This window comes from Prunus avium, chromosome 4 (assembly GCF_965620075.1).
Source record: "Prunus avium chromosome 4, drPruAviu1.hap1.1, whole genome shotgun sequence".
Lineage (NCBI taxonomy): Eukaryota > Viridiplantae > Streptophyta > Magnoliopsida > Rosales > Rosaceae > Prunus > Prunus avium.
The window spans coordinates 17,266,065-17,288,149 of NC_142287.1; the positions used below are offsets into that span (position 1 = coordinate 17,266,065).

At 37.8% G+C, this 22,085-nt stretch overlaps 2 protein-coding genes across 2 annotated transcripts; one reads left to right on the top strand and one right to left on the bottom strand.

Moving 5' to 3' along the window:
• Nucleotides 1–5,168: 5,168 nt before the first annotated feature.
• LOC110753952 (uncharacterized) lies at nucleotides 5,169–6,653 on the bottom strand. Its single transcript, XM_088252309.1, has 2 exons — nucleotides 6,067–6,653; nucleotides 5,169–5,547 (listed from the first exon to the last, which is right to left on the bottom strand). Exons 1-2 carry the CDS (start codon nucleotides 6,651–6,653, stop codon nucleotides 5,169–5,171), a joined length of 966 nt encoding a protein of 321 aa, XP_088108435.1.
• A 7,100-nt stretch (nucleotides 6,654–13,753) lies between these two features.
• LOC110753933 (glucan endo-1,3-beta-glucosidase-like) lies at nucleotides 13,754–20,626 on the top strand. Its single transcript, XM_021954927.2, has 2 exons — nucleotides 13,754–13,949; nucleotides 19,387–20,626. Exons 1-2 carry the CDS (start codon nucleotides 13,808–13,810, stop codon nucleotides 20,358–20,360), a joined length of 1,116 nt encoding a protein of 371 aa, XP_021810619.1. The 5' UTR covers nucleotides 13,754–13,807; the 3' UTR covers nucleotides 20,361–20,626.
• Nucleotides 20,627–22,085: the final 1,459 nt, after the last annotated feature.

A 22,085-nucleotide genomic window follows, 5' to 3' on the forward strand; every position in this document is an offset into this window, starting at 1 on the left:
TGAATGTTTGACTTTGATGTGGACTTGGCCGTACGTGTTGTGTACTATGTGGTGGTCCCATGTGAAGGGGCGTGTTGAAGACTATAAGTCCCACATCTAAAACTTGGCCAAATAAAATACAACATATCATGAATGGTTCCACTACTAATATCACCGATGCCTTTCATGATAAAATTCCAAATTTACTAGGCTTTGTAGGTGGTTAAATTGGGGGCAATATTGGTGTTGTTAGTAATGGGCCGCTAGTCCCTATCTATGAAATTTAATAGATTCGACGAAGCTAATGGAGGATTTAAGAGTCCTCTTGGGGCTCTTTTGGTACGGCGGACTGTTATGGACAGGACTAAATCCTGAGACTATCTTGGATTAGCTCGGATTGGCCTAAGCTGGATTAAGTACTGACCTACGTTTGGTGCTACGTCGAACTAAGAAGCTGGATTGTAAAAATAGTGAAGAACTATGTTTGGTGCTCTGTCGGACTAAAAAATAAATATTTAATATTTAAATTTAATTAAAAATTTTAACCTATAAATAAATAAATAAATAAATAAATAAAATTATAATATTTATTTTTTTGTCAATTCATCATTTCATTAACTTGTCTGATTTCATTATTTTTCAGCTTTTCTCTATTTGGAACTTCTACGAATTGGAACTGCTTTTCTCTTCTTTTTTTTTGGGTTTCATTATTCTCTGTTTCTGGTTTCTTTATTTTCTGGTTCTTCTCTTTTACCAATTCCCTAAACCCTTTTTGATTTGTGTTTTTCTCTTGTGTACAGACAAAGATGACGAAGAGAGATGGTTCTGGGTTCTGCGGGTGGCTGGGGTGGGGAAGAGAGATGGGTCTGTGTGTGGCTTGCGGGTGGTGGTCATGAGGGAGAACAAATTCGGGGGAGAAGGGGGGAGCACTGGGTATTGGGTTTTGCCAGAGTCTGTCGATTGGGTCTCTGGTGGTGGGGTTTTGATTCAAGGCGTAAGGAAATCCAGTCGGACTTGAGTGTTCGAAATAGCGATGGTGCTATTTTGCGAAGTGCATTTGGGGCTCGCTGTGTAAGACATGCGAGTCTGGTTATTTTTTCACTGTTGGACTATGGAATCTCATTTAAGTTAATCCCCTTCCTTACCAAACATGGGTTTTAAGTGTTATTTAGCCCAATCCAGTCCAGTGAGGCATAGTGAGGCCTACCAAACATGGGAAATCCTCCCAAGTACAATAAGTGGTCACTTTTCCCTTTTTTTTTTTTTTTTTGGCAATTGTTTAAGCTTTTGTGATCCAATGTGTGTAGGTTGAACATGACTTTTTCTCTCCGTTTTGGATTTGACTGAGATTCTCATTTTGTTTTCAAATGCAAGTGTTGTCCCAAGTTGTCGGTGTGTGGTATGTACTTGCTTGTACCTTTCTTTGCCTTGAGTAAATATGTGCATAAGTTCAAAATCAAATGGGGTCAATTGGTAGGTAGTTGTAGCAAATGTAATTTGCTACAAATAGTTGATTGTTGTCAATGCTTGTGTGTTTTTTTAGGTGATCCTGATCTTTTCACTATGGAGGTGAAATTAAAAGGGGGAGATATGTTGGTGGTGTTGTCCAGTAGGCTGACAACTGTAACGCTGACCATATGTCAATGCTTGACATATTTGATGTCGTGACATCACTTGGCCATGACCATTTAAACACTATGTATTCAGGGATGGCAATGGAGCGAATCGAGGATGGGTATGCCACATATATGTTAAGCATTTTCCCCCATCCCCGTCTTCATACTTGCAATAGCGAAAGCGGGGATTCCCCATCCCCGCCTTCATTGGGAACGGTTTCCCCGCCTCGCCCTATTAAAGAAAAAATAAAACCAATTAAAACTAATTTTTGAATAGAAAAGAAACACTATGAGTGCAACATATATAAATTCAATTTGTATTAATTAGAAATCTAGACATGACAAAAATACTAAAAATTTAGACTATTTGTTTAAACTAATACATGTGATAACTACATCTGAAACATATATCAATTCATACACGACTTATATATATATATATATATATATATATATATATATATATATATATATATAATAAAGAAGGAAACATGTATTTAAAACTTTAAAATGAATTTTAGCCACAAAACATATGAATCATCTAGCGAAAGCATTTTACTTAAAACTTGTTGGGCTAAGTCTATTTCATTTTTACCCATGTATCTTTGAGGTCTAATCTCTTTATACACAAAAGAAAAAGGGAAGAAGGATGAGAATATACCCTTGAAGCTTGTCTTGGCCAAGTTTGAACACCTTTAAGGAAATGCCTTATCTTCCTTGAGGTTGTAGAGATTCTTCAACAAAGAGGCCCCAAAGGAGATGCTATCTATTTCACCACACCAAATGTGAAGGAGGTGAAGAGGACATCAACCAAGATGATAGAGATACTAGACTCCCTCTTCATGGACTGATTTTTGGCAAAAGATGGAGGGAGAAAATTCTCACCTTCAACGCCAACACCTAAGAGCTTAGGAGGTCAAAACCTAACTTGAATGTCATAGTGTGACTTAAATAGATGAGACACATAAGAGAGGAGAGACTTTCTCCCTCTATGGCCGGCCATGGGTTCATGGGCTTTCTTTTGGGTCTCAAGAATTTGTGTTGTCATACAACACTTATTCTTGGGCCCAATGGGTATTTGGGCATTTTGCCTTTTACACTTAAATGATTTAAAACCCTAATGTCAAAACTAATTTCATAATTAACTTTTAATTATGAATTATAACTTAACCATTAAGTCACATTCATAGTCTAAATCAATTGCATGGGTCAAACATGTTAACCTTTGACTTGACCTGTTGACCTGTTGACCTTTGATTTTTGATCTCAAGTTTCTTTCCTCTTCATTTGTTCCTCTAATTACATTTTTCTTTGTGCGATCCTTAGGTTCCTTCTAGCAAGGTAGTGGGTTCTCTCAACTTCTATGAGTTTACTTGTGAATTAAATCTCACCATTTAATTCTTCCTATTAGTGAAGGTCCAGTGTGATTGAACCTTTTAGGACTTCCACAAACCATGGTTGACGCCTCGCAGCATGTCATAGTTATCCAAGCTAAATAAGATATAGTGAAGAACCTATTCAAGTTGGTATGATTGTGCAATTGAATCCTTATCTTGAATAATACTCCTTATTCACATTATTAGATTATGGAATCTCATGTCAAATACTGTAGTGTGAATTATTCCTTATATAATTATCCTAGTAAGATTGAAAACTTCTTTTTTCAAATCTTATCCACTACTTTGAGCAAAAATTTTGATCAATCATATCTTAGGAGTATTCTCTCTCCTTACTGAGAGTAGAGATCTATTGTTGTACATTCATTTGCCCCCTTGGTTTTGTTTTCTATAACATAGCGGTATAGTGCCTTCAAAGGCAAACAACATAGTTACAAGACAATTATGTTGTTTAAGGTCTAAGGATTAGTTTGCACCATTGCAACTTATGAATTCTAGTTTGAGATGTGAGTAAATACTTCCATTCTAGAACTCATATATTTAATCGCATTCAATGTACTTGTTCCCCTACAAGAACCTATACACTTATCTTGGTGTCACCAAACTTAATAACTTGAAACATTGTCATCCTCTAATTAGAGAAGATATTGTGTGTACTGGTTTTAGTGGAAGATCAATGCCCAATTGATAATTCTATGACGAGGAACACTTTTAGGATATGACTAGGGACCATGAGAAGTCTCAATGTATGTAATCTCATAACATAGTTCTCATCTCCTCTTTCATATTCCTAAGACTATTGTTGTTTTACATTTCTTAATATAGAATAATAATCATGATTTGAAAACAAATGTTCTTGCCCATAAATAAATTAATAAGTCATTACAAAAGATATTCTCAACATTAACTATTACATAATTAGTTGGCTTTAAGGGCATACTACTAACACATAATGGGGAGGTTACGGGGCGGGGATGGAAATACCATCCTCGACCCACCCCAAACACAAAAACCGAAAATTTCCCCAACCCTATCTCTGTATCCGTTTTTTTGTCCTTCATACCAGACTCATTAGGAGTGAAGCACCGGAGGGACCTGAACCCTTGGGGAAATTGCCATCCCTATGTGTACGAGCTCAGGCTAGGCCATTAAGCTTAGGCCATTTTTACAGGCCTATTGCTGTATATTGATGTTGATCCTTAAATTAATTGTTGGATATGCATACATGTTGGTTTATCTGATGTTGTTAAAAGTAGGGAGCTTGAAAATGCGAAGAAGGTCCCATCTATATCCTCGTCCTTGTCTCTTTCCGTGTCGCCTATAGTATAACATCTAGAATGTGAATCTAGTAGCAATTTCTTCGGTTGTAATCCTCATAACTGCAATAATTTTGTGGGTGGAGCATTCCTCATCACCTTTTAGGGTCTCGATTTTTCTAGAATTTGTGTAGATTATGAAAGAAAAATGAGCATTAATTTTATAAATAAGGAGTCAATAAATAGCTTAATCTAACAACTTAAGACATTACCATAACATGGTTTCATAATTTGAATAAATAGGCCCGTGTCATATTATATAATTTTCAATAAATAGGCCCGTGTCATATTATATAAAGTTTACTATAACTAACACCCCAACTTGATTTACTCTAGCGCTAGTGTGGCAAAAAAAATATCGGTTTGGGTCAACCCATTACCAAAAAAATAATGTCGGGCTTCAGGCATTTTTACATACCAATTCATGCACGTTGTTTTTTATCTTCATATAAATTGTTGGATATATACATGCAATCTGGGCCAACAGATGTGTACACACACAAAGTTGTTCTTCCACAAGGATTGGGGAGTGTGACTCAACCATCATACTAAATGGATGGTTGTCCTCACAAAGGTCGTAACATTTAGTTTTTGTTTAATTATATGTTTTTATAATTTTATATAAATTTTTAAAAGAACTGGTTGGTTAGTAGGTGGGTCCCACAATAGACACGTCAGCATTTAACGATTGATCCAGGGACGGACCCAGGATTTCAAACTTGACTGGGCTAAATTTACCTTACATATAAACATACTAAGTACATAGAAAACTCGATAATAATGTAATTTCATTGATAACAAAATAATAATAATACATCTACTCAAGGGGGGACATAATGAGCCTTACCTCTCAAATAACACTATATAAGTTGCACCCTTCGAGTCTTCATAGAATTAAAATCATTAATTATCGACTCATTATCTATATTATCAGCAAATTCTCTTTCAATGTGAAGTAACATACAATCAGCAAGAAATTCATCACCTATCTTGTTTTGAAGCCGATTTTTGATCAGTCTCATACAAGAAAATGCTCGTTCTGTTGTTGCTGTAGAAACAGGAAGAGTTAACACCAAACGAATCAATTTGTCAATCAAGTAGTAGGTTTGTGCTAATCTTGTTTCCACTAAGCGCTCAAGTAATATAGGAATGGAATCAAGATTCTTGAAGGTTGGATTGTGATCCATATCAATCTTATAAAATCCCAGTTGTTGATTTAAAGCCTGCAATTCAGTTGTAGTGAAATCTTCAGGATAAAATTTATCAGCAAGAGTGTATATATCATCAATGTAAAATCGCTTGAAAGCATCACGGGGATCCAATGATGAGCTAAGACGAAGGAGTTCCACAGTTTCATATGGAAATCTAGTATTTAACTCCCCCAATTGATAATCTATTACCTCATTAAATACATCCATATGATAATAATGCTCCACTGTGATACAATCTTTTTGTTGACAAGAACGCCCAGTGCCCATTGTATGACGAGTACCCATATCAGGCATACTAATTTCATGTTTTTCACAAAATGATCGTACACTCTGTATAAAATCATCCCAACCATTGTTTCTCAACTCATCAAGCTCCATTTTTGTACTTGCAACCAAATTCAAAGCACTTACAATGTCTTGAGATTTTCTTTGAAGTTCTTGACAAAGAAAATCAGTGAATCCCATAGTTTTGTCCAACAAATTCAAGGCAAAGACAAAGTCAAAAGACAACATAGAAATTTTAATACCTTCTGCTTCCCCGTGAAATTGTGCGGTAGGTCCATTATGACTGATATCCTTTAGAAGTGTCTTGGTTGCACCAAATAAATCAATTAAACTCCTAATAGAACTAAAATGTGAGCCCCAACGAGTAGTTCCAGGTCGTTGCAGACATCGAATTTGATTAGCCCCTTTACCTGTTCCAAGTCTTCCAGTTGCTAAGAAGTCTTCAATTTCAGCTTGTCGAGTTAATTTTAACTCAGAATGGCGTTTGGCAAAAGCACCAACAAAATTCACAATGTTATTCAACATTGAAAAAAATCTCCAAACAAGTCCTACCTCTTTAGCAGCAGCGTTTAAAGCTAATTGAAGGCGATGAGCAAAGCAATGAATATAATATGCATACGGACAGTCATTGAGAAATAATGCTTGTAAGCCACTCCATTCACCACGCATATTGCTAGCACCATCATATCCTTGACCACACATATTGCTTACTAAAAGACTATGCTTACTAAACACTTTACAAATATCACTTTTAAGAGTTGAGGAATTAGTGTAATGAACACTCACAATATCAAAAAACCTTTCTCGAATATGCCCATCACAACTAACAAACCTTATGATAATAGCCATTTGTTCCTTCTTAGAATCGTCAAGTGCTTCATCAACGAGAATACAAAATTTCCCATCTTCCCCAATTTCATTGCGTATCCTCTTCCTCACTTTGTTAGCATAGATATTTAGGATCTCCTTTTGTATCTTATGTGAAATATATTGGGCATTTAAAGGAGCATTTTGTAACACAACTTTTTCAACTTCTTCATTCATTCTTGCAAAAGCCTTTACCAACTCAATAAAATTACCCCGATTAAAGGAGTCATGAGATTCATCATCACCTCTAAAAGCCATTCCTTGATTTGCTAGATACCTAATGGCCTCTATTGTGGTTGTAAGCCTCAACCTATTTTTCGCAACTTCTTGTGGGGGTTGCACAACTCTGTCAATATGGTGAGTTGGGTTCTTTAAATCCATCCACTTTTGAATAGCAAAATGATGTGGTGAATTTATAATGCCTACATGAGTAAGGAAAGCACACTCTTTGCCACCAACTCTTCTCCAATTTCTAAATCCTTCTATAGTGAATGTCTTATGTGAGTGATCAATGTCAAAAAGAAAGCATGGAAAACAAAACACTTTATCTTTATGAACAGAATACTCAAGCCAAGGATATTGGTTATACCAACTACCTTTAAATTGACGCATTTGTTTCCCTTCTAAGTGTGATGGATATTCCTTTAGTTTTGGTTGACATGGTCCTAAGAGAATATATGCTCTTCGAACATTATCACGTTGATTAGGCGGAAATGTGTCTATTTGAGGACGTAATCCTGGATCACGCTCAAGAGAATTGGTATCAACTTCTTGATCAAAATTAGCACTTTGAGACTCAACTCTTAAACTTTCAGATTCAACTCTTTGAGATTCAGAATGAGGTTGCTCCTCACAAATTGGAGGAGGTAGAGAAGGGTTGGAAGGCATGCTAGTTGATTCTTCATTATTTCTTTTGAAAAAATCCATAATAGTCATTGATCTCTTAGGATTTGGATGATGATCCGACATTATAAAGTAAAAGTATAACCTATTGGATAAGCAAGAACATCAAAATCAATTACAAATCCTATTTGATAATTCATAACTCATAAACTGAAACTGATAAGCTCCAATTGTAAATCCCTAATTGATAAATAAATCATAAGTCTCAATTGCAAATCTGTAATTGATACTAAATAAAATCTTAAAAAAATCTCAAATTTCAACATCAACAAATTGAGATAAGCTTACCGTACCTAACCAAGTCGACAACTCTAAGAAACAGTTATACAATTTCTTCAACTTTTCTTCCTTTTTTTCCACCAGCTGCGTGCATTCTCTTTTTTCTGTTTTTTTTAATTTTTAATTTTTAATCCTATGTGCTGTAGGCTACAGCTTTCCTATTCTCCCTTTTATAAGTTTTATTCCCCACGTGAAGGCATGACTAGGATATTCAATTGGATTCCTAAGAAGGGTAGGACTAGAATAATAGGATATTCAATTGGAGCTGGCTGGGCTATAATTATTTTTTGGGCTGGGATTTTAAAAGTCACCTGGGCTGTAGCCCAGGTTAGCCAAACCTGTGTACCGTTCCTGGATTGATCACACGGTCAACTTAACGGTGTTGAGGCCCAAAAAAGTCACGAGAAGCCCAAAGACATTTAAGGCCAGATATAACATATAATTTTGGTCATGCGTTAATCCAAGCTATATTTTGGGAATTAATTCATTAAATAAATAATAGTGTCCATACCATGCAAAGCCAATAATACATTTTTCATATGTCACCTATCAAGCTTACATGAACCCAAGTTATGTGGTTACGGGGCTTGCATGAGGGATTGTGGTGTGGAAGGTTACGGAGGTCCACAAGGCTCACGGAAGCTCTTGGATAATGGAGACTTTGAGGTAGCTACTTGGGAGCACCAAAGTCCAAGCCCATTACTTAGAGTTCTCCAATGTGGGTAAGCAAATGAGATATTTTCCAAGCATTTCCTTTTATCCATAGGAAATAATCATTTTCCAAATGCCTAGCTTTACCCGTTGGAAATAAGCCTTTTCCAGCACTCCCTATTACCTATTGGAAACAAGCCAATTTTGACACTTTCCTTTACCCGTTGGAAATAGTCATTTTCCAATGCTTAGCTTTACTCATTGGAAATAAGAATGTCCCAATGCTCCCTTTTACCCATAGGAAATAAACTAGTTCCAACACTTCCTTTTACCTATTGGAAACCAAAGAGAGCCTTCCCCCTCTATAAATTGGGAGGCATTTGCCCAGCCAAAACCAACCTCTCTTGGTTGTTGCAAGCTTCTCAACAACCATGAGAACTCATCTTCTTTTCTCTTTTTGGCTGCTGCAAGCATTCCAGCAGCCATCCCAGCCATCAATCTCCATCTTTTGGCTGCTGCAAGCATCCCAGCAGCTGTCAACCAACATCTCTTGGTTGCTCAAGCACTCCAGCAACCATTGAACCACTTTCCTTTCTCCCTCTGGCTGCTGCAAGCATTCCAGCAGCCATCCCAGCCATTCCTCAACCATCACAACCAAGATTTTCCTTCCTCCTCATACCCTTCCAAGCTATAAATACCATAGCCTTCAAGCCTCAAGCTTTTCCTCCCATCCTCATCTTGAAACTCTTAAATCCCCATAGCCATAGCCATAGCCATAGCCATAGCCACAAATAACAAATCATCAACACCCCAAACTCAAGCATATCCAACACCAAGCCAAGTACATGCATTCTCATTTGCTAAACTTGTGAATCTTTAGCTCCCACACTCCAAGCCCTCATGCCAAGCTAATATAATCTCATATCTACATCAGCAAGTCATCTTCAACTTTTCGTCAAGCTGCCGGAAACGTCAACATCAAACACGCAGCCTCTTGGAAGAAGAACAGAGTACTCACCTGGGACATGCTTTTCCCTCAGGATGCTTTGGGCCTAGTCCTCGCTAACTCAGAAAAAGGGGCAACGAAGGCTTGATCCACCACTCTATGGCGGTCAGAGAATCAACAAGCTCGAACGAGCCTTCCGACGGAAAAAGACCCCAACATAAATGGCGACTCTGCTGGGGACTAGGCCATTAGTCTTGTAGTGGCTCCTGAAAAATCACAAGCTTTGAAATCAGTATTCATGCAACTGCACTACAAGAAATTTTGAAGATAATAGCATTCTCTTTGATTCTGCTTTGTTAAGTTGTTCTGAAAAAATAAAAAAGGATGCAAAAGCATTTCTAATATTTTCTCTTATGTTGTAGACATACTTTCTCAGACAAAACATCTTGCAAAAGGCCTATGGAGGCTTAGGCAAATCCATCACAGCAAACTACACATGCAAACTCCAAATGACTTGGGGGCTTCATGCCAAGCAAAAGAAAGAGACAAGAAGCCATAAGTTGCTGTAAATTTCAGTTTTCCTCCTGGAGGGAAGCAAACTATTTGTTACTTATCTGGAGGAAAACAGGCCGTGTGTATCTCTTCCAGCAACTTGCTTCACTTCTTCCTTCTCATCTTTAATTTGCTTCTTCCAGAGATCTTCTTTGAAGCTAGTTGTAAAAAAAAAAATATAGAAGCAAGCCTCTACTCTGTTTCTCGACCCCGAGTAAGCCAAAGAGAACATAACCCAACTCTGCAACCAATTGCTGACCCCAACAAGCTGACTTGGGGGCTTTATGCCAAGCAAATTCAAAGAAGGACACCATGCCATCCAAAAAAGCAAACCCATCCACCCTTTTGCCATACAGTAGAAATCATCTCTTTAACTACAACAAGCCTAGACAATCATACATTATGATGACAAACAGTTTTCTATTTCCCCTTTTTGAAATAAGCCAAGCACTGCCAACTCAACAAGCCATCTACCTCTGAGTTTCCACCAGAAACCAGCACACCTAGCCTTTGTCAAAAATCAATTTTGCAATTCACTGCCAAACACTATGCCTTTTCGAGACCACAACCTCTTGGGGGGCTTATCCATGTTAAAACATGGTGCCATTCAGACTCATGCAACATGCCGAGAAGGAAATTACAACATGCCAAGCAAATCAATCAAGCCAAATTTACATGAAGAGAATAAAAAACTTGAGTAGAAGAAGGTTGAGCTCAACATTCATTCACATACTGGGGGCTTCAGGCAACATGCAAGCCGCTGACCACCGTTGTCAACCGTCGAGGCTAGCTCTGCCGTTCACCTCCCCACCATGAAACATCATCAGCAAATCTGGCGATCGCCGTAAATCACCTTCATGGCAGGCCTCACCTCTCTAGAGCTGTGCAAACACGATGAGAAAGGGAGGAGGAACACTTGCTCAATACTCTAAGCCTCATCTCTGCAAATTGCTTCAGCAAGATAAGATTTTTTATCTTGCCTCGTTGATCTCAATATAGCATATATATTGGTTTACTGTTATAATATATTCATAAAATTTATGTTTTATTGAGTTGTCTTAAGCATAGACAAAAGCAAATGCGTTTGGTCTGCCCAAGTAAAAAAGGATTGATTGATTAATTACTATTATTGTACTCTGATGAAGTATGTGGTGCACAGCTTGCATCATTTTCGTATTATATATTGATTCACTTACCACTTGCATTATTATATTGTATCATTTTAGTGCTTGAGTCAAATAGTCACATCACCTTTTGACTAACACATGCTATTCTATCAACCTACTTATGGCTATGCAGTATATTATTTATATGGAGCATGCTATTATCTGCTCCATAAAGTTACTTTTGTGGATCATGCCATGTAGAAGTTACACACTGCCAAAAACACATTATCGCTTGTTTGGTTATTATTTTAATCAAGTCTTAATTATATATATCTTTTTCAGAAAAAACTTCACCTTTGCAATCCAAGCTTAATTCATTTGCACTGTTAATCTGAATTAATATATCATTCAAGCATATTGATCTATCCTTCAAGTGGAGTGATCCATATTTAATATGTATTTCAGTTTTACATCTCCAGCAAACTTTCTCAGGGCCTTATTCCATGCACTATTCACTTATCTTATACTCCTTATCATTTTGTATTGATCCACCTTTGTGTTGATCATGGGTGCCAACTATGCATGCTCAGTACTAAAACAATACCTGCTTGGCATGCTTATGTCAATTATGTTAGTCATTTGCAAGCTACAATGCTTATATTATTTTTGTAATCATCGTATGCTTTGGTCATGCAACATTATATCAGTCAAGTGCAAAGGACCCAAGCCTCCAAACAGCAAACAACCTATGCTCTTTACAAGGCTAGGTCTCACATCCACATGAAACAAGACTCGTGCCTCAATTCTATATCTACACAAGCAAGTTGCGACCGACAGAAACAAAAAAAAAAAAAAAAAAAAAAAAAAAATCTCCAAGGAGGCAATGCACCCAGCTCCTAATATCTCTTAGAGCAGCTTTTCCATGTTCCCTCAAGATTCCTTCAATACACTCTATATCAATATAATTGTCTGTGGGTCAACCCACATATGCAAGCACAACATGCCATGCAAAATTGTCAAACCAACATGCCGTTACAATAGCAAGGGGCCTCCTGTTTCAGTTGTCTCCTACTTGGATAACATATCCACCAGCATGTGTGAAGACATAGAGGCTATTTCTTTTATGCTCTCATGTATCGGATGTAGAGGAGGTGGTCTCAAGATAAATCGTGCCAAGAAGAAACAATCCATCTCTAAGACCATGCAACTCAAGCATTTCACTTGATACAATCATTTTAGGCAAACCAAACCAGATATCACAATATCAAGCTTTCCAAGCAATACAACCATCATAAAAAAATGGCAATGTCAAAACTTGGCAGTTCTGGCTACTGGAGGCACAGAGATGATGTTGCTGAGAACCATCTTTAAAATTTTATTCATATATTTCAAATATAAAAAACTATGTCATTTCTATAGCTATTATTATTTTGACATAAATATTAAATGCCACTATATCTATACGTGACAAGTGTATTCGTGATTAGCATAAATGAATGCATGATTGGTGTTAGTGTGTATGTGACTACTGCATTTGTCAATTTATATTCTTACTCGTAGCTAGTGCATGTATCTGTGACATCTCTTTAAATTGCATCTGCATTTTCCAATTGACTTGTCAATTTTTGTTATGTGTTCGATACGCCCTTCTTTCCTCCTTCAATATCTCTAGTATTGTTATAATCATATGCGCATAGATTAAAAACCCAACAATCAACGATAAAACGAAAGATTATGATTCAGAATTTTCAATAGCCACCACCACCTTGACTCAGAATTTTCGAGTCTCTCCTTGTCGCTATTACTAACACCTGTATCCTTGTTGCTATCCTTTCAAAATAAGTATTATATATATATTTGAAATTTCAAACTGATTTAAGAGCCTCCTTCCTAGTCCTTGGTACGTAATAAGCACTCCAAACACATAAGCAATTTTAGATCATATGCGTCTTCTGTCTAAGTCAACTGTACTGGACGGAAAGGAAAGAGTGTGAACCCAAAGACTTTTCAATAAGGAAATTTGGAAATGCAGACAACATCAAGGACTGTATACAAGGGGCCATGGGTACAGGATGAAAAAATTTATATGTGAAAGGGGTTTTTTTTATCACAAAATATCTTTGAGGTTTACAAAATTGTCAGCTTTAGTTTTTTTTTTTTTGGTCAGGAATGGCCCTCCACATTAACTCCCATGTCAAGTAAATCCATGCCATTTGATTCTGTCAATATATCTTTTAATTTACCATGGCACACATGTGAACTATGCTTATCAAAAGCATTTTTTATCAATATGACGGATATTTATACAATATGACGGATTTCATATAAATCAAAGGTTAATTTAATGGCAAGGTGCTTGCACACATGCTATTAATCTACTCTAGAAAAAAGGGAAATTTGAACTTGGATGGCTTGAAACTCACTTTCCTTTATGTGTCTGTCGAGTCTTGTTAATTTTCAATTTGGTTGATCAATTTGACTTGAACTCTTTCTGCAAAACGTGTCTGGCAGGCAGGTCTTGTTGTTATCATAATTTTTTTCTTCAACAGCAAGTCATTGTCATTATTAGTCAATACATCCGCAGTGATTGACGGGATAATGGGTAATTGCTTAATTTCTAGATAGCTTGGGACCTCCTCTAAACTCTACCGCCTAAACATAAATGACTATGGGATGTGTATATTTATAGCGTAAGGGGTATGTTAATGGAGGGAGTGAGTTATTTATACAAGTTCCTCTTCTTCATGGATTTCCCTACACAAGCTAGAACAGTTCCAAAAACTCTTATGGCTTCCATATTGCTGCTACTTGTTTTGTTGATGCCTGCCCTGCAAATAGCAGGTATCATTTTCTGCTTCTGAATTTATATATAGGTATCATTTCCTGCAAATAACAGGTATCATTTTCTACTTGTTATGGCATGAAGCAAATATTATAGGTTTGATGCTATTTCATCAAACCTGTTTTCTAGCGTACGTGGGTAGATTGATGTGAGGTTATTTCTTCAATCATGTTCACAGTACAAGAGTTTGAGGTAGATTATATTAAGTAGTTCTGTTTCATTATATAGTTGAAATTATGATATATTAAAGCATATATATGTTAGTGTTTTCGTGTGTGTAGAAGGAGTGTGATGAAGGAGAGAAGAGAATGAGAAAAGATAAGATGAATTGGCAAGGATTGCTCTGCTATACGTGTAGCAATTTCATTTAGTCTCGCTGCCTCACGCATTTGGAGTGAGGAAATATAACCGTTTGGCACAGTAGCTGGATCCCTTACATCACAAGGTGATCTCAGCCATTCACTTAGACATCCAATAGGATGCTTACACTTGGCTTACAAAGTGAGTTAAAAGAAAAACTGTTTTAACTAACTAATAAATCAGCTTTAAGAACTTATAATTCAACACTCCCCTTTAAGTCTTGAGCTGATTTAACTCCAAGCATACTCCTGAGATAATTAAATCGATCCTTGGCTAATGATTTCGTGAAGATGTCAACAAGTTGTTCACTTGTAGGACAGTACACCAAATCAATAATGCCTTCTTGTAGAGCATCTTTGATGAAGTGGTATCTTCTATCAATATGCTTTGTCTTTTGATGAAACACAGGATTCTTAGTGATGGCAATTGCAGATGTGTTGTCACACTGCAGTGGAGTTGCTTATGTCTGAAGTTCCCCAAAGTCTTCTAACACAAATATAAGCCAAATGGCTTGTGCAGTGGCTTCTGATGCACTAATGTACTCTGCCTCTGCAATAGACAATGCAACACAGTTTTGCTTGACTGAAGCCCAAGAGAAAACACCACTGCCAAAATAGAATGCATATCCAAATGTGCTCTTACTGTCCTCAATTGATCCACCCCAGTCATTGTCACATAAGCCAATCAACATTGCATTTTTCCCTTTCACATACTCTAGGCCATAGTCTAGAGTCCCCTTGATATATCTTAGCACTCGTTTGGTAGTTCCATAGTGTTTGCTTGTAGGACAGTGCATGAATCTAGCAAGCAGGCTAGAAGCATAGATGATATCTGATCTAGTGGCAGTTAAGTACAAGAGACTACCTACAATGCTTCTATATTGCTCTTCACTTGTTGCTCCACTTCCATCCTCTTTAGTTAGCTTCTCAGTTGCTACAAGAGGTGTGGTCATAGACTTGCACTCATTCAAACCAAACTTGTTCAGTAGAGAGCTTGCATATTTCTTTTGGTGGATGAATATGCTAGAGCTTGTTTGAACCACTCCCATGCCAAGAAAGTGATGTAGAAGACCCAAGTTTGTCATCTCTTATTTCATCATCATATCTTCCTTGAATTCATCCAACAATTCCTTGCTACTTTCTATATACACAATGTCATCAACATAAATAGAGACAATTAGGATGTCTTTGTCTCCCCTTGTCTTGGTATACGAGGTAGCTTCACTTAGGCTTTTCTCAAAACCACACTGGGTGAAGTAGGTGTCTATCTCTCCATACCAAGCTCTAGGTGCCTATTTTAATCCATAGAGAGCTTTGTGCAGCCTACAGACTTTGTCTTCTTTTCCTTTTACCACAAAACCCTATGGTTGGTCTATATAGACCTATTCTTGCAGTACACCATTTAGGAAAGCTAATTTTACATCAAGCTGATATAGCTTCCATTCTTTCTAAGCAGCTAGAACAATGAGGGTTCTAATGGTGTCCAATCTAGCCACAGGAGCATAGGTTTCATTGTAGTCCAATCCAGGTTTCTGAGCATACCCTTTGGCAACTAACCTTGCTTTATTCTTTTGGACTGAACCATCTAAGTTTAGCTTGGTTTTGTAAACCCACTTGACTCCAATAAATGGTTTCTCAGTTGGTCTGTCCACTAGTTCCCATGTACCATTTTTCTCAATCATTTCATCTTTCATAGCTTTTAGCCATGATTTGTCTTAAGCTGCCTTTGCATATTTCTCTGGTTCTATGATGCACAGATTGCACTGTGCAAGCACATCATCTAGCCTTCTCCATTTCAATGGTGAGTGATCATAAGCTTGAGTATTCCTCTCTTCACTGCTTATACCACTTGACCTGTGATGTGAAGAGGTTTGAGATAACATTGGGCTCCTTTCTTGTTGAATTTGAGTCTAAGAAGATAGAGTAGCATTTTCATCTTCATTTTCCACACCAAAACTATGCTCATCTTGGATTTCATTTCTAAATAATGCCACTGCTTTATTTGAGTGCTCTGACCAATTCCAAGAGCTTTCTTCATCAAAGATAATGTCCCTTGATAGAGTGAGCTTCTTGGAGATTAGATCATAGACCCTATAGCCTTTCTCACAGGTTTCATATCCTGCAAACACTCCTTTCACAGTATTAGGCTCGAGTTTATGCCTTAGTTCAGTAGGCACATGAACATAACATAAGGAGCCAAAGACTTTTAGATGAGCAATACCAGACTTTCTTCCACTATAAGCTTCAAATGGAGTGATATTATTCAGAGCCTTTCTAGGACATCTATTCAAGATGTACACAGCTATGTGAACAGCTTCAGCCCGTAGGAAATAAGGTATTCCCTTCTCATGTAACATAGACTTGGCCATTTCAACCACAGTCTTGTTCTTCCTCTCTACCACTCCATTTTGTTGAGGAGTGTAGGCCATTGTGAGCTGCCTTTGGATGCCATGATCATTACAAAACTGTACAAACTCAGAAGATAGAAACTCTCCCCCTCTATCACTTCTCAAACATTTCACCTTGTATCCAGATTGCAATTCAATCATGGACTTCAATTTCTTGAAACAATTGAAAGCTTCAGATTTGTTTCTTAAGAAATAGACCCAGATCATCCTTGTAAAGTCATCAACGATCAACAGAAAGTATTTGTTGCCTGCAACAGATTCAGTTCTCATAGGACCACAAAGGTCAATGTAAACTAACTCAAGTGGAATACTTGCTCTTTGAGCTTGACTCTTTGGAAAACCATTTCTATGCTGTTTTCCAAGTTGGCAACCTTCACACACACCATTTTTCTCTTCTAGTTGAGGTAATCCATGCACCATATCTTTGTCTCTCAGTTGTCTTAACCCTTTGAAATGTAGATGTCCTAGCCTTTTATGTCAAGTCCATGTGCAATGAGTGACAGTTGCTTTCATGGCTAATTGGTTTTCAGCTAATAGACATAAAGGATAGCACCTATTCTTATTCATTGAAACTTTGATGATGAGACAATTCATTGAGAAACTATCAAACACTTTGCACATTCCTTCTCCAAACACCAAGAAGTATCCATGCTCATCCATTTGCCCAACACTCAGCAAGTTCTCCTTTAGGCCTGGTAGATACATCACTTCCCTGATATATTTTTTGCCTTTAGTTGTGTCAATAACTAATGAACCCATGCCAGCCACATTCACAAGTGCACCAGTTGGCATTTGCACTTTCCTAGCCACATTTGTCCTTACATCAACAAGCAAATCCACATTTCCAGTCATATGATTGCTACAGCCACTGTCAATGTACCACTCCCCTTGTGTTTTTGTCTCAGTGATTGCACAGTTAGCATAGAACAAGTTCCTAGACACTTCCATTTGACTTGCACAGTTTGCCTTCTGCACAGACTTTCCTATAGTGCACTCCTTTCAACCGATCGAATCTGTCATAGTTGTAACACTTTGGCTTGCCTTTATACCTGCATTCTCCAAAATGGTACTTTGAGCACACCTTGCACTGAGGTTTTACAGTTTCTTGACTTGCTAGTTGTGATGAACTGAAATTGTGATTTGATGCAGGATTGTTCTACTGAGGCTTTCCTTTTTACTCTCACGGTTTGCCCTTAGGATTCCAATTTTTCTAAGACTTGGATGGACCAGATTGAACTGCATTCTTGTTCTGGCCTTTTGGACTCACAGTGAATGAGGCAAACGCCTTCTCAGTTGCATCAACATTATGCGATTCAAATCGTTGCTCTTGACTTTTCAAAATGGCAATTACCTCTTGCAATTCCACAATCTCTAGACTTTTAGTGTTCTCAATCACCAAATAGATAGGGTCATATACCTTGCTAAGACTAATCAAGACCTTTTGAACAAACCTTTCATTCGAGAGCATTTCACCATATGTTTTCATTTGATTAATCAGATCATTCAGTCTAGTAAGGTAAGCAAACAAAGACTCATTATCATGCATTCTAGTGTATTCAAATTCACATATGAGGTTTTGAAGTTTTACCAATCTAACATGATCTCCACCATGGTATTCTCCATACAACAGCTCCCAAGCTGCTTCGGCAGAGTCTGCATTGGTGATAAAAATTTGGTATTAGACTGCATTTTGGATGATACCTAGAGCTTTTTCATCGTTTTCTTCTTCTGAGATTTCCTCAGATGCCATCTTCTTCTTCTTCTTCGAATCGGAGATTTGAATCCCCTTCTTTACCAAATTCCAAAGCCCATATGATTTGAATAGGGTCACCATCTTAATTTTCTACTCATAGTTCTCACCGGAGAAAATCGGAGTTCTCACCTCAGAGCTTCTAGATCCAGCCATGTCTGATCTCAGATGCTTCTGAAAACGAGTTGTTTTAAGATTGGGGAGAAATCGGGCTCAAGTAGCTTCGTGAGCTTTGAACGAGCTTCAGAATACCCCGATCTTTTCTTCATAGTTTGAACACCCAACTTTCAGATGACAGAACTTGGCTCTGAGGCCATGTTAGTATTTTTGTGTGTGTAGAAGGAGTGTGATGAAGGAGAGAAGAAAATGAGAAAATATAAGAAGAATTGGCAAGGATTGCTCTGCTATACGTGTAGCACAGGAATGTTCTATTTCATTTAGTCTCGCTGCCTCACACACTTGGAGTGAGGAAATATAACCGTTAGGCATAGTAGCTGGATCCCTTACATCACAAGGTGATCTCAGCCATTCACTTAGACATCCAATAGGATGCTCACACTTGGCTTACAAAGTGAGTTAAAAGCAAAACTGTTTTAACTAACTAATAAATCAGCTTTAAGAACTTATAATTCAACAATATATACCATGCAGAAAACTTCCGGTTTCTCTAACCAATTTTAATTTATGTTTATTTTAAAATACAGGCCATATTGGGGGAAGGGGGGTTCGAACATAGGACCTTAGATGCAAGGGTGACTACTCTTAACCACTTGAGTTACATGTCCCTTGTATGTAATTTCTTTGGTCATTTCATGTATGAAATTAAGATTGTCATCCTTTAAAACATTCTTTAAGCAAGTTGTTTCTCTGGTTGCCAATCATGCTTTCACAAGCTGAAACTTTGATGCTTGTATTTCAGGTGCACAATCTGTTGGCGTTTGTTATGGACGAAATGGCAACAATTTACCATCCGAAACAGAAGTCGTTGAGTTGTACAAAAGCAATGGCATTGGAAGAATGAGAATTTATGAACCCAATGATCCAACCTATCAAGCCCTTAAAGGTTCCAACATAGAACTCACCGTGACCATCCTCAACAACAATCTTCAAGGCCTCACTGATGCTGCTGCTGCAACAGATTGGGTCGAAAAGAATGTACAAGCCTACTTGCCTGACGTCAAGTTCAAATACATCGCGGTCGGGAACGAAGTACACCCCACCGATCCAGTTTCCCAGTATCTCCTTCAAGCCATCCAGAACATTCATAATGCAATTGTAGTAGCCAATCTGCAAGGCCAGATCAAAGTCTCAACAGCAATTGACACAACCCTTGTGGACAATGCCTTCCCTCCTTCAGCTGGAAAATATCGTGATGCTGCAAAGTCATTCATAACCCCAGTTATCAACTTCCTAGTCAGCAAAGGGGCCCCTCTTCTTGTCAATGTGTATCCTTACTTCAGCTACATTGACAATCCTGCTCAAATAGACCTTGCCTATGTCTTATTCACCTCAGATGGGATCACGACGCCCGACGGTGTAAAGTACCAAAACCTGTTTGATGCTCTTTTGGATGCTCAGTACTCGGCTCTTGAGAAAGCCAATGCTTCCAACATGGAGATCGTTGTGTCGGAGAGCGGTTGGCCATCCAAAGGTGGTGATGCTGCAACCCCTCAAAATGCACAAACATTCTACCAGAATTTGATCAACCATGTGACAGGTACTAGTGGGACTCCGAAGAGGCCTGGAAAAGCTATAGAAACTTACCTTTTTGCCATGTTTGATGAAAATACCAAGGTCGGTGATGAAGTTGAGAAACACTTTGGTATTTTCTCCCCCAAAATTCTATCATGCGCTAGGTGCATGGATGCGCCAATTATATGGGCCATTGGATGAGCTGTTGTGAGATGTGGGATAATATACACCCAAAGAAATGCACCAGTCTCTAGGCTTCAGTCAATTGTCTATTACTTTTTCAATCCTGCTCGGTTGGTAAGATTTGGAAAAAGATTCTGTAATGTTCCAAGGACGAGAAAGTTTCTTGATAACATGTTAAAGGGTACAAACTTCCAGTTCATTTCAATTCTAATTTTTTTGTAAAAATCTTGTATATTCCAAGAATAATATTGTTTTGTTATCACAAATTAATCAAGTTTCGCCACGTATAAGGATTCTATTCTACATAGTGTAACATGATTGAATAAAAGTAACAAGATATTATTATCCTCGTCACATGCAACTTCTTCTTTAATTTCTTAGGCCTCTTCATTATAACATGAAAAGCAACAACTACAAGACAAGAGAATTGTACGCATAAATAAATTACAAGATAAGGGCAGACGCAGTAAACAAAAACAACTTTCTCACATTGCATGTCCTTTTTTATCAACATAAAATATTTCATTCATTATGTCACTGAATTCACAGTGCATCGGGTCATAAATTAATATGATGAAGAAGGATATATCATTTCGTCAGTTCACATCAATGTTCATAATTTCAAATACATGTGTTCGTCTTCAGGTGAGCACTCAAGGCCATCCTTGCCTTTAGAGTTCAAGAGGAATTTTCCGGAGCTTTAAATTGAAAGATTTTTTTTTATAGGTAAAAGGAGTATTATATTAAGAAGAATAACACAACAGTCAAGGGTTACAAACAAAAAAGACCAACCAGAGAGGCCAGTCACAAAACAGTAAACAAAATAAACAAAAAAAAACTGAAAGAAGAAAGCTTAATTAGAAAAGCGTTAAGTTCGGTGGGCAAGGTAAACCATCCCGTGAAAGTATGAATAGGGCGGTTGGAGGTCGAATGACCCAAGCCTCAGTGCACAACCTCCTTCTTGCTTGCGAAGCCACCCAGTCAGCTGCATGGTTCGCAACAGGAGGAGTCCATGTCCACCAGAGAGACGAGAATGAAGCTTTTTGCATTCTAATGTCATAGAGGGTAAATAGTCCAATTTGAGACAAAAATATCTCCCTCGACAGCAGCAAAACAATCCTTGGAATCAATTTCCACAATAGCATTAGTGAAACCTCTTACATGGACCAGCTCCAATCCACTCCGGATCGCATGACACTTAGCCTACACAATTAGTAATGGATGAAAACAATGCACAACGCCATCAAGCAGCCTACCAGTATGAATCCCTTATCACTACCCCTACAGAGCCTGCATTCGTAACTTTGTCCCAATCAACGTCACATTTAATTTTGACAGTCCCCACTGGAGGATTGACCCACAGATGACTGTCCAAAAATGGAGTGTTGAAATGGTTTCTATCATCTTTCAATCTCATATGTGATAGGAATTCCACAACACTTCTATTAGCCAATGAGGCCATGAGCTCTGGCGATGGTAGGCATAAATTTGATTTGTCATACACCAGATTACAACGAGTTTTCCAAATAGCCGAGCTAGTAAAGACAAAATGAGTCATAATCCATCATTTCTCTCCTCCGAATTAAAAGTCTCACACAACCAAAGATCATTAATCCACCTATCCAACGAAGTGAAAGCTTGAGGCAGAGGTCTGTAAGCAATACAACTGGCAAACCACACTCTGGCAGCCCAAGGGCAAAGGAAGATTGTATGCTAAATGGATTCAGGTTGTTCCATGGAAAA

What these genes read in the sequence shown, in the direction of transcription:
- LOC110753952 (XM_088252309.1), bottom strand. Translation starts at nt 6,653, where the DNA reads ATGGCTATTATCATAAGGTTTGTTAGTTGTGATGGGCATATTCGAGAA. An exon ending in CATAATGGACCTACCGCACA is followed by an intron (nt 5,548 to 6,066) that starts ATTTCACGGGGA and finishes TGAAGATTTCAC; the next exon opens with TACAACTGAATTGCAGGCTT.
- LOC110753933 (XM_021954927.2), top strand. Translation starts at nt 13,808, where the DNA reads ATGTTAATGGAGGGAGTGAGTTATTTATACAAGTTCCTCTTCTTCATG. An exon ending in GCCTGCCCTGCAAATAGCAG is followed by an intron (nt 13,950 to 19,386) that starts GTATCATTTTCT and finishes CTTGTATTTCAG; the next exon opens with GTGCACAATCTGTTGGCGTT.